Consider the following 12,499-nt stretch of genomic DNA (forward strand, 5'->3'; position numbering starts at 1 on the left):
AAAAAGAGCTAAAAGAGATGACAAGTCTCTTTATCCTCATTCTCACCTTGCCAGTTTAGCATTTTTGTGTTCTGTCCAGTAACATCATGAGACGCACAATGGAGAAAGTAATAATAGCAATCATAGAACAAAATGTATAAACCTGATAATATTAACTCAAATAGCAAAAGCAACTGTTAAAAAAAACATGAGCCACTAACATTATGGCGACTGAAAAGCTAAACAACAATATACAAATTGTTCCCCAAGGAATGATAAAGTAAGGCTCTACATGGGGCTACCCTTGAAAAGTATCCGGAAGCTGCAGGTACAGAATGCGGTGGCACAGGCAGTTTTGGGTGCCCCCAGGGCTGTGCATATAACACCTCTGCTGCATGAGCTGCATTGGGTGCCAGTCTGCTTCCGGATCCCCAATATCTTGCCCCCCAGATGAGACTAGCCCCCACTCTTTCGGCCTTCCAGAAGAGCCTTAAGACCTGGCTCTGTGGACTAGCTTGGGGATCTAATGGGGACTTCCACACTGGGGTTGTTAGTGCCCTGAGGATGCTCTCTCCACTTTTTAACTCCATTTGTAATCTTTTTAACTTTGTTTTGTGTTTTTAACTGTTTTTATGCTTTTTACTGTGTGAGCAGCCTAAAGTCACTTGTACAGTGAGATGGGCAGCATACAAGTTTGATTTATAAATAAATAAACTACTTTCTGAAACTTAGAACAACGTCCCTATAATTTCCTCTCTATCAGTTTGAAACAAGCAGTTGATTCCAGATCTTGTTTTTGCTGCAGAACTCAAGATATGTAACTGAAGTCATTCTTCCCTAAGTAACAGGAGTTCAGCTTCAAAATGGGATTAGACCATTTTTTTAATTTTAAAGCTGTAAATGAGTGCAGTTGTTTTATCTTTGTAAACTGCTTTGATGAAGAACTTTATATAAAGTAAGCAGAGCAATAAACAGATACCCTTGTCTTGCTTGGGTTTCCCAGAGCTACCTGGTTGACCAATATGGGAACAAATAGGTTTTAATTTTATGTAACAATGCGATTCTTGTCATGTTAATTTAGGGCTACCTTATCTTACACTGAGCATATTGTAACAGCCAAAGCTCTAGAATAGTTTTTAAAAAATAATCCCATTGTAAGGCTCATTACAGCCTCATTACCCAATTGCACAAATATGGTGGAAAGCCTGATGCCATCTGGAAGACTATGAAACTGACAAAACAAAGGTTGATGATAGAAAGCATTCCTGGGAATAGCTGCTAAATCCAGGCTATGAAGAGCAGACTAAATAGCTAAGCAGATGTTTACTTCATAGGTTAGCCTCTTTCTCTAGACAGTAAAAGTAGATTATACTTCTCATCCACAATAGCAGAAGTAGCCTTCTAAAACAATGGAAACCCAAAGGTACACTGAAATCTTTCACATTTTTAGACCTCCAAAGTGACTCTGAAGTTATTTCCTTCCAGATAGAGCCCATTACCTTAAACTTGGCACAGAAGAAATAATCCTCAGTACTGTCCCTACAGGATTACCTAATCAAATGTTACTTAACTGAATTCGTATGAATTTGCTAGACAAAATGCCTTTTTCAGAGGACAATAATGGAAAATGAATCATATTTCTGGGAATTGTAATCCAACAAATTTGGGAGAACAGCAGTATGCAGAAGTCTGCTGTTGCACATGTACACCCAATTGCCATTTCATAAAAAAGGCTCCCACAATAAACATCAGCAATCAAATAAAGCTAACCTCCACATTCCAGAAAAACTGTACATGGTGCTTACACAGCGAGGTAAATCAGGAGGCTTGAGTCCATCCATGCGAACAACAAGTGCTGGAACACCAAAAAGTACAAGGTATTTCACATAAAAAAATAGGACTTGGGCCAGTGCAAGGCCACCTGTAAGAATGCAAGAGAAAAATGTTCCACTTTAGTATATTATTGTAATATTTACAGTCCTTCTCTTTTTTCTAAATAAGGTTGCTACTGCACTTTTACACACCTTATTAAGACATATAGTACATATTTTTTCCTATCTGCATCAGATATGCACAGAACTGTATCTCTTAGACAGATCCAGGATGGACTTCTTTGGAACAGTTAGAAAAGTTTGACTGATTCACAGTGAAACTATAGAACTGGTTCACACATAAGATTTCCACAGAATGGAGTTGTATACGTCATTTCACAATGCATCTTGGAAAATTACATCCCATTTCATAGTACATGTGGCTTTTAACAATAAGGGGGCTCACGGCAAGCCATCAGCTTTAGTATTAACGTGAAAGGTGAGGGGACATGAATCACATTGCACAAGTCTGTCTAGAAAACCCAAACTTCTCCATCTATTTCGCAGTACTTTTCTTTGTTATCAATCCTGTGTTTTCAGAAAAAATTACCCACCTGAAAACATTTTATTTTGTAATTTTGGGAATGGCTGCTCCAGACCTCATTTGCCTAGCTGCTGCTTTTTTTCAATGTTTTTTTCTAGCATAACAACTGTGAAATTCTATTTAAGGAACAGTATGTGATCTTGAAACCACCAATGCAAAAGCTGTAATAGGCATCAGTTTTTAAAAACTATTCATTCTCTCACTCTTGGTTATGGAGTCCAGCAACTGTAAGAATGTAGCAGGAGCGTCACACTTCCATAACCTAGCTGGGATTTCTAGATTGGAATGGATATAATAAGCAAATATTGATTTTCATCTCAGTGTAAATCAAGACATAGATCTGAAAGATAAATATTTACCCTCCAAGAACTATAAATCTTCACGTGTCCTAAATATTAAGTCAATACTTCATATGTTCAGTGTTATTACTGATACCGCTTGTGCACCTAAATTTCTTTTAGCCTTTAATATTGTGCTGCCTCAGATATATGTGACCCCAGGAAAAAAAATGGACAGGATAAAGACTTGCCAATTGAATCATATTTCATGGAAATGTTACAGCTTTTGAAAAGATGAGTCTTCAAAATATTCAGCTATATTCCCTTTTTAGTGCACTCTCATAGATGATAACCTGCAGCCTTTGAGATTGGTAAAAATGGATAGATGTTGCACACCAATGCTCATGACAGCAAAGGCTAAAAAATGGAGTTCAACAATTGGGGACACTCCCTCCTATTTACAGTACACACACACACACACACACACACAAATCCCCTCTCACCCCTATGGGTGGTATGTGTTTTCCTCAATTGGGTCCTCTACCAGAGGCCTGGGAGTTTGAGGGTTCTGCACAGTATCTTAGCTGTTCCTAGCACTGCACTCTTCTGGACAGAGAGCTCTGATGTTGTTCCTAGGATCTGTTGGAGCCACTCTCCCAGCTTAGGAGTCACGGCCCCGAGTGCTACCACCACCACTGGGACCACTTTGGCCTTTACTTTCCACATCCTCTCTATTTCCTCCTTCAGGCCTTGGTACTTCTCCAGCTTCTCATGCTCCTTCTTCCTGATGTTGCTGTCACTTGGCACTGCTACATCTATCACTACCACTGTCTTCTGGTCTTCGTCTACTATCATGATGTCTGGTTGATTGGCCAGTACCTGCCTGTCTGGATCTGGAAGTCCCACAGGATCTTAGCCCTGTAATTCTCCACAACCTTCTGTGGAATCTCTCATCTGGACTTGGGGGGGGGGGGGGTCTAGCCCATACACTGTGCAAATGTTCCTGTACACAATGCCTGCTACTTGGTTGTGCCGTTCAGTATACCCTGTTCCTGCCTGCATCTTACACCCTGCCACTATGTGTTGGACTGCCTCTGAGGCCTCTTTGCACAATCTGCACCTTGGGTCCTGTCTAGTGTGGTAGACCCCTGCTTCTATGGATCTGGTGCTTAGTGCCTGTTCTTGTGCTGCTATGATCAGTGCCTCAGTGCTGTCTTTTAGTCCAGCCCTTTCCAGCCACTGATAGGATTTCCCAATGTCAGCCACCTCAGCTATCTGTCGATGGTTCATCCCATGCAGGGTCTTGTCTTGCCATGGTACTTCCTCCACTTGAACTTCCTCCCATGTCTCCTGCTGCCTCAGGCATTCTCTCAGCAGCTCATCTTTGGGTGCCATCTTACTGATGTACTCCTGGATGCTCCTGATTTCATCCAGGACAGTGCTTTCACACTCATCAGACCCCGCCCGCCCTCTTTGAGGCTGGTGTAGAATTTCTGGGTGTTGGACTTGGGGTGAAAACCTCTGTACATTGTGAGGAGCTTCCGGGTCTTCACACTGGCAGCCTCCATATCCTCCTTTGGCCAGCTCACTATACCGGCAGGGTATCTGATGACTGGCAGGGCATACATGTTGATGGCATGGATCTTGTTCTTCCCATTGAGCTGGCTCTTCAGGACCTGTCTTATCCTTTGGTGGTACTTGGATGTTGTTGTCTTCCTTGCCTCCTCATCATGGTTCCCATGTGACTGTGGGATACCAAGGTATTGTAGCATGAGTCGATGTCTCATTCGCTCTTAGCATACAACTTGATGTCATCCATGTAGAGGAGGTGGCTGATGGTGATTCCACTCTTGAACTTGTACCCGTATCCAGTCCTTGTGATTATTTGGCTGAGGGGGTTTAAGCCTATCCAGAACAGCAGTGGGGACAGTGCATCACCTTGTATATGCCACACTTGATGGCCATTTGTGAGAGCTGTCTTGAGTTGACTTCCAGTGTTGTCTTCCACAGTCCCATTGAGTTCTTGAGGAAGGTCCTTAGTGTCCTGTTGACCAGGCATTCACAGATCCATGTGTGTGGCATTGAGTCATAGGCTTTCCTGTAGTCAATCCAGGCTGTGCTCAGATTGGTCTGCCTAGACCATGAGTCTTGGGTGACTGCTCTATCTATGAGCAACTGGTGTTTTGAGCTTCTGGTCTTGCTCCCAATGCCCTTCTGAGCTGTGCTCATGTGCTGGCCCATATGGTCTTGTAGCTTGGCGGCTATGATGCCTGATAGAACTTTCCATGTTGTGGGGAGGCAGGTTATTGGCTGGTAGTTGGATGGTGCTGTTCCCTTGTGAGGGTCTTTCACGATCAGCACTGTCCTTCCTTGTGGGAGCCTGCTGCTAGCAGCTGGTTCATCTGTACTGTTAGGCATTCGTGCACTGCTGTTAGTTTCTTTAGCCAGTAGGTGTGGATCACGTCCGGGCCAGGTGCTGTCCAGCTCTTTGTGTTCTTGACCTGCTATTGGATGTCTGCTACTGTGATGGTGACTGGTTCCTATTCTGGGAGATTGCTGTGATCTGCTTTCAGGTCCTGCAGCCACTTTGCATTGGTGTTATGTGTCTTCTCTTTCTCCCATATGTTCTTCCAGTACTGTTCAGTTTCTGCTGCTGGTGGCTCTGCTGTTACTGTGTGGTTGCACTGCAGTTGGGAATACACTTTGGATGATACTTGGAGAACAGGGCATTTATCTTCATGGCCTCTGCTTCTCTAGTGTATCTCCTTAGCCTGGCAGCCAGTGCTGTGAGCCTTTGTTTAGCACAGTGTTTCTCAACCTTAGCAACTTTAAGAGGGGCGGACTTCAACTCCCAGAGCTGGCTGGGGAATTCTGGGAGTTGAAGTCCACACCTCTTAAAGTTGCCAAGGTTGAGAAACACTGGTTTAGCAGTCTCTAGGGCTTCAGATGGAGTCAGGCCCATATATTTTTTCAGTAGTCGAGTCTTATCCTTAATCTCCACATCCTTCTGTAGTTCCACCAGCTGACTGACTTCTCTCCGAGTTGCCTTGATCTTAGCCTCCAATCTCATTTTCCAGGGGGGTACGTACTGCTGTTTTTCTTGGTCGTGTAGCCAAGCATTTCCAGGATTACAGTGGCTGTAGCATATACCAGTGCATTGGTTTGAGTTATGGTGGTAGTGGGGATTGTCAGAGGACTCTACTGGCATCTTCTAGCATACTATCCGATGGTACTTCTCCACGGAGCCTTGGTAATCGGTCTCGAGGGTTGACTGTACCTAGTTTATCCATGATCTTATGCCTCATATCAGCTGCTGTGTTTTGTAATGGAGGGGGTGGCAGTGACATTCCAGCTTCAGGTGTTGGCTGCACATCCAGTTGTTCTTCCAGGTCTGCTTGAGTCCAATTTGTAATGTGGAGTTACTCTATCTCAAGTTGTGAGAGCAGCTTCCTCTTCCCTATGTTGAAGCGCTGGGTAACTAGTTGTTTCTCAGTTAGTGTGGATGTAGGTCTTCTGTCTACCCATAGTTCCCTCATGCGTTTCATTCATGCATCTCATTAGGTCTGCTGCTGTAGCAGCATTCCATCAATTCCAAGTTCTCGTCTCGTCCATGTATGGTTTGTTCCAATAGCCCACTTAACATCAGATTGTCCTGGTTCCCCAACATCTGACGCAGACCTTGTTAATCTGGGCGACATCCAAGCCAGCATGACTCTTAGTTTGTGTCACTCTCATATTTGAGGTAGGCAGGTGAAGTGTTAGGGGGTCTTTGCCTAAGGACCCCTACTGGTAAGGTAGGCACCAGCCAGGATTTGAACCCCGGTCTCCTGCATCAAAGGTGGTGTTCTAACCACTATGCTATCCAGTCGCTATACACCCACACACACACACCCACGCACACATACATTATATATATAAATTATACCATACAAAATAACTCATTTCTTCATATGTCAGTCATGTATATTCTATAAGTTGCAATGACAGGCATAAAATGTCAGTCATTTGTGTCCTTCTACAGCCCTGATACATATTTGTATGAGTGAAACTTATTGATAGATATATAAGTCATGAAAACAAAGCAGTGAGACTGTGTATTCTGCTCTGCCCCATTTGCCTTACACAAAATACTGGTGCATTGGTTGCACTGTTATACCACTAACTGGGAATAGGAAGTACATAGCCTCTTTAAAACAGTGCTCAGCAGTTTTGGACAGTCATCTTCCCCACCTCCTACCAGGTCCAGCATTTTCCAAGGGAAAAGCCATCAGCCTCATTTCCTAAAAGCATAGAGAATGCTTTCAGGCAGCGGTAGCAAATATAACACTTATCTTAAGAAAAGGCTGAACAACACATGAAACATGCACTGTTGGAGGGATATGAAATATCTTATAAGTTTCTAATGATTGGATGGCTTTTCTTTCTGAGATGCATAAACCAGTTAGACCTTTCCAAAGATATTTCTACATGCTGTCTGGAATGAATGAGAATTGCTTTTGTGTATTGTGTGATAATCATGCCAACATGCCCATACTTATTTTATTTACAGATCATATTGGACTTGTTTTGTGTTCTCAGAAAACCCTCGTAAATCAGATAGACAGCCAGACAGACAGATTCCCCCCACCTGAAAGAAACACGCACTGTTGGAAGCTGCTGCCCAAAATTACTCAGAAAGCCTTGGGAGCCTAATGATTGACTCTCTTATTGCCACCTGACTTTTCTGTTCTGGAGTAGAAAAGACCTATGGCAGGTGATGGGGCTAGGCAGGTATTGTTGATTTGGCCTTTCAGTGGATAAAGCTCTTCGGGTAGAACCGAACCTTCTTCACTACTTCAGGAAGCTGCATGGATCATTATCCAACATCTTGACCAAATCCATCTCTCTCTGCAGTGTGAAACAGCAGTTTCAAAGTTCAGAGGGCTTGATTGTTCATCTCAATGACAAGATAACTCAAACTCAGGCCTTTGGGGAACTTCCCTTCAGAATGGAATTTAGTGTAGAGAAACATAACCTCTTAGTTATGTACTAAGAAAGGGAGGAGAAAACCAACAATCGTAAGGTAGCATACTTCCAAGCATTGTTCACTGACTTAGTAGTCTTTGAGAATTTTTCTAAAAAATATTTTTTTTACTTTAACATTTGACAAGCAGTAACATTTCACTAATTTGAATCAATTCATCTTCAACATTTTATAAAAAGCAAGGTGCTATGTACGTATATTCTGTTCGCAAAGGTTATATCTTTCACAGACTGTTGCATTCTCGTAATGTCATACGGGTAGTTGATTTCTTTTTTTTAAATTTAGGGTTAGAATTACTAACAGACACTACTAAAAGCATTAATAATGTCTTCTCAGAATTATATTCTTACCAGAAAATAATTATTATTTGTACTTGTTTTTGTTAGGTAGGAAATTTTTTGGAATTTATTTATTTATTTAACAGACTAATATGACCACCCATAAAGCCAGAGCAGCTCACAACAGTAACCAATAAAAACATAAAAAGTAAACAATAATCCTACACTGCACAAAATGGGGTGCCAACAATGTAAAATCTTTAAGTATGTTTCCAACAAGGTTATTGAAGGGGAACCTAGGAATGGGTTTTTCCTCACTCATTTCCATTCTCCTTCTGGTATTTCTCTCTCAAAATCAAATTCCTGTATCATCTTCATAAACTTTGCATTTCCAATTTTTAACTGTCTTAGTATCTTATAAATTTTTGAAGAATATACTTTTGTACCATTGTAATACATATTAAGCACACATTTATAGTCTCTAAGTGATCTAAGTGAGTAAAACCTCCCAATTTTTCAAAAAAGTCTCAATCTGCATTCACCATGTCCAATTAATTCAGTTCTCAATATCTCTTAAAACTCAACTTTAATTAGAAAAGTAGAATTTCTATAGAACTCTTTTATATAATATAACCCTTTCCAAGCAATATATTGTTTCTTTCTGTTTAAAATGAAAAAATAGAGGATATTAGCATCCTATTAGCAAAGGAGTTAGAAGAGATATGAAATCACATAAGAATCTTTTAATGCTGAATATATCTTAACACACATTGAGTAAGCCTATTAGCTATGTTTTACAGACTGCAAATCTTTCCTTAAAATATTATTTTATTTAAACTATTACCAGTAACTTTAATATTTTCTAATTTTGCCCAGTGTCTATTTTAGTCTTCCATTATTAAAGATATTATGTAATTAACATGAAATGTACGAAGATACTAGTAATAAATAGTACTAAAATAATAACAAATGACTTTCTGCAATCTCCTTTACAGTTGAATTTTGGTAATGATCAGTACAACAGCAATTACTTAGGAAGTGTGTCTGACAAGTCACTACCATCTTTCTTGACCAGAAATTCTCCAACTACCTGCAAAGCCTCATCAGTTATTGGCATTGGGGTTGATGGCTACAGGGCAGAAAATATAAAAACTACTTTATTCAGACCAACAAATTTATATTTTATTTGAGTCATTGCCCTGCCAAGTGTTGTGAAGAACACATTTGTTCTGAACTGGCTCTCTGCAAAGGGTCTTTGATAATTACAAAGGTCATCCTGAAATTTCACTGTTGGGACATATTGGCTTAAAATTCCTTAGGGCCTGGGCCATTGCTTCAGCTCCAGTGTATAAAATGTTGTACCAACTTCTGGCACTTTGAAAGTTATTGAGAGAGTCTGAAAAAACTCATCAGATTTGCTTAGGTCAGTTTGTAGTGACCTAAACAATTCTGAAACCCAGTTCAAAAGTTCCAAAAGTTTTGTGAGCAGCACAATAAAAACTATGAATGGGAGCTTTTGAGGGTTTAGGACTCAAGATTGTGTTATCCTATCCCTCTTTCTCAGGAATGATCTCAGCACTTTGTGGACATCTTTGAAGCAGAAACAGAAAGACATGAGAGCTTCATAAAATGCTGACCATCTTGTTGTACACAAACACTTTAGCATAATTTCGGATACAGACGTCTTACACTGAGAGAAAATGACACTGATTTGATATTCAGTATAAATTAATTCTAATTACCTTCTACAATTCTAAAGACCTTTCTCACTTGTGGAATAAACAACATAGCGTATATTCAAGATTAAATCATAGCTGTGAGATACAGTACACCATGGACATATGTAGCTCTTGGATGGAACTCCATCATAACCTTGGCCTCTAACTAGTCCATTACTTTTCAGTCTATTATTTTCAAGGATGCTTAAAATACTATGCATCAAACCAGTTGCTGATCGATTTACAGTACTTCCAAAAAGCCCCCAAAAATTTCTTGTATTTTTAAGCTCAGGCCTTCATTCACTTTGCTATCAGTGGATGAGCAGCAAACTGCCTAGCTGAACTGATTTTTCTTGGGTTGAAGCTATAGCCTTTTCTTGGCATGTTCTTTATATCTGTTATGATTCCATCCCTGACATAATCAGAAAAAATGCTAATGAGTTCACCACAGTCAGGATTCCAGTAATTTATTGTTTTGTCTTTCATATTCAACACCATGTCCATTCTTGTATTCTTGCAAGAATGTTGCTAACAGAGATAAGGTTTCTATGGGATCCACCTGAATACACCTCATGCTCTCTGGGATCTATACAGAGAACCAAGGTCAGTGTGCCTTTCACAATTCTTTTAAGCATCTGCTTCCATCTTACCTCTCTCTGGATAGCCCCTCACAATCTTGTATTGGTATATTCTGTTAGTGCCTCCGCTCATGCAGTGCTGAAGATAAGCATGAAAAGGAGCAGATAAGGACTAGACAATGCAAATAGAGAGTTATTGATGAAGGAACCAGCTGTACTGGAGTTGGCTAAGGCTGCTATAGAGAGGAACCTTTCTTTCTACGCTGGTTAAAATCAGGCAGGAAAGATCTCTTCGATCCCTTAATGGATTATTTCCATTAATCCAGCAGAGACCTGAGGATCTTCTGCAGGTGGGAATGAATCTGATCTGATTGATGAGGGAGCTACCTGACAATTTTGGGATGTGGTAGGAGGATTGGAGAAGAGAAGTGGGCTACCATAGTGTCAAGTCACATGTTGTAGGTGAAACCAGGGAAGCAAGAATAACATCAATTTCAGGAAGGTCTCTTTAATGCTAGTCTGTGGCAAAAGAAGACTCTTGAAAACTAATATCAAATTCCCAGCCTTAATTATAATGAGAAAATTAAAGTGGAGTCTCTTTGAAATATCCTTTCTCATGTCTTTCACATCTGGACTGTGTTGCTTCTTCTCACATAAACCAAACTCTTCAACCCCCACTTTCCACAGTTTCTCACAATTAGCATCGGAATCTGTCTTCCAAGCTTGCTCCCCAGTGAGTGGCTTACAAATAAAAAGAATTATTGCAGCAAGCCTATTTAATAAATGCCTGCAGTGCTTACAAAAGTCTATTATGTGACTTTTTCCAATGGAGAAAAGACATACTCTATACCCATCCAGGGTGGAGAGAAAGTTTGCTCCTGCAACATTGGCCCCTAAAGATACCTGTGATGGTTGGAGATGTCCTGACAAACAAATCAGAATTTTGAACACAATTAAAGCAAGTACAGTTAAAAAAAATTGTCTGTATGTAAAATACTTGTTCAATGTATTACTAAATATTAAAAAAATAATTTTAATAAAGCAGAAGGATGATCAGCTCAAGGACAAATATGCCAATGCTACGGCAGTCAAAATGGAGCTACAGGCATTTGACGGCAGGCTGCTTAGTCCCACTGTTCATATTGGAGACAGAGCTCCCACTAAACAATTCTACAAGTTTTAGAAAATTCCAGGTGCGTGAGTCACCTAAGTAAATCAGAGACCACAATGAATAAGATTACAGAGACCACAATAACAAGCAACAGGCTTGGCTGAATTCACTTCAGCTTTACTAGGAAGAGGAATCTTATTCCTGCAAATATAAGTTTGACACATCCTATTGTCTTCCTTCCCACAGGTGTTCTTAACTGAGGGGATCCTCTGCTGACTTTCATTTACCACCATGTGATTGTTTATTTGCTATTTATTCCAAAAAGGCAGAAGACAGAGCTGTCCTTGGAGAATTCTACAAAGTACATGAAAAAACACACTGAGCATGTATTTCACATGCAAACACTGTTCCAAGGACATATTTAATCAGGGCTGTTACAGAGCTAAGAAAAAAAAAATATTTTGCAAACTATAACAATCACAAAAGTGTGGGGTGACTAATTATCTTAATGTACCTTAAAGTCAGGGGAGATTGGAATATAAAAACAGCAAAGGAGAAATACAGTGCATTCCGAAATTATTCAGACCCCCTTCACTTTTTTCAATTTTGTTATGTTGCAGCCTGATACTACAATCGTTCAAATCCATTTTTTTTCTCACTAATCTACACTCAGTACCCCATAATGACAAAGTGAAAACAGAATTTTATAAATGTTTGCAAATGTATGAAAAAGGGAAAACTGAAATATCACATTGGCATAAGTATTCAGACCCCTTGCAACAACACTTGAAATTTAGCTCAGGTGCCTCCTCTCAGACTGTGAGGAACAAGATTCTCTGGTCTGATGAAACCAAGATTGAACTGTTTGGCCTCAATTCTAAACGTTATGTCTGGAGGCAACCAGGCACCACTCATCACCGGCCCAATACCATCCCAACAGTGAAGCATGGTGGTGGCAGCATCATGCTGTGGGGGTGCTTTTCAGCAGGAGGGACTGGGAGACTCGGCAGGATTGAGGGAAAGCTGAATGGAGCAAATGACAAAGATATCCTCAATGAAAACCTGTTTCACAGCGCTCAGGACCTCAGACTGGGCCAAAGGTTCACCTTCCAACATGAC

The 12,499-nt window shown here is 40.5% G+C and overlaps 1 protein-coding gene across 1 annotated transcript in view; it reads right to left on the reverse strand.

The window, feature by feature from the left end:
- HHAT (hedgehog acyltransferase) overlaps positions 1–12,499 on the reverse strand; it is a 195,595-nt gene that overhangs the window by 131,898 nt on the left and 51,198 nt on the right. The window contains exon 8 of the mRNA XM_088132577.1: positions 1,750–1,900. Coding sequence (XP_087988703.1) covers positions 1,750–1,900 — 151 coding nt within the window. The remainder of the gene's footprint in view (positions 1–1,749; positions 1,901–12,499) is intronic.

This window comes from Python bivittatus, unplaced genomic scaffold (assembly GCF_059951505.1).
Source record: "Python bivittatus isolate LINGU-HERP-01145 unplaced genomic scaffold, Pbiv_v1 ctg000020_np1212, whole genome shotgun sequence".
Classification (NCBI taxonomy): domain Eukaryota; kingdom Metazoa; phylum Chordata; class Lepidosauria; order Squamata; family Pythonidae; genus Python; species Python bivittatus.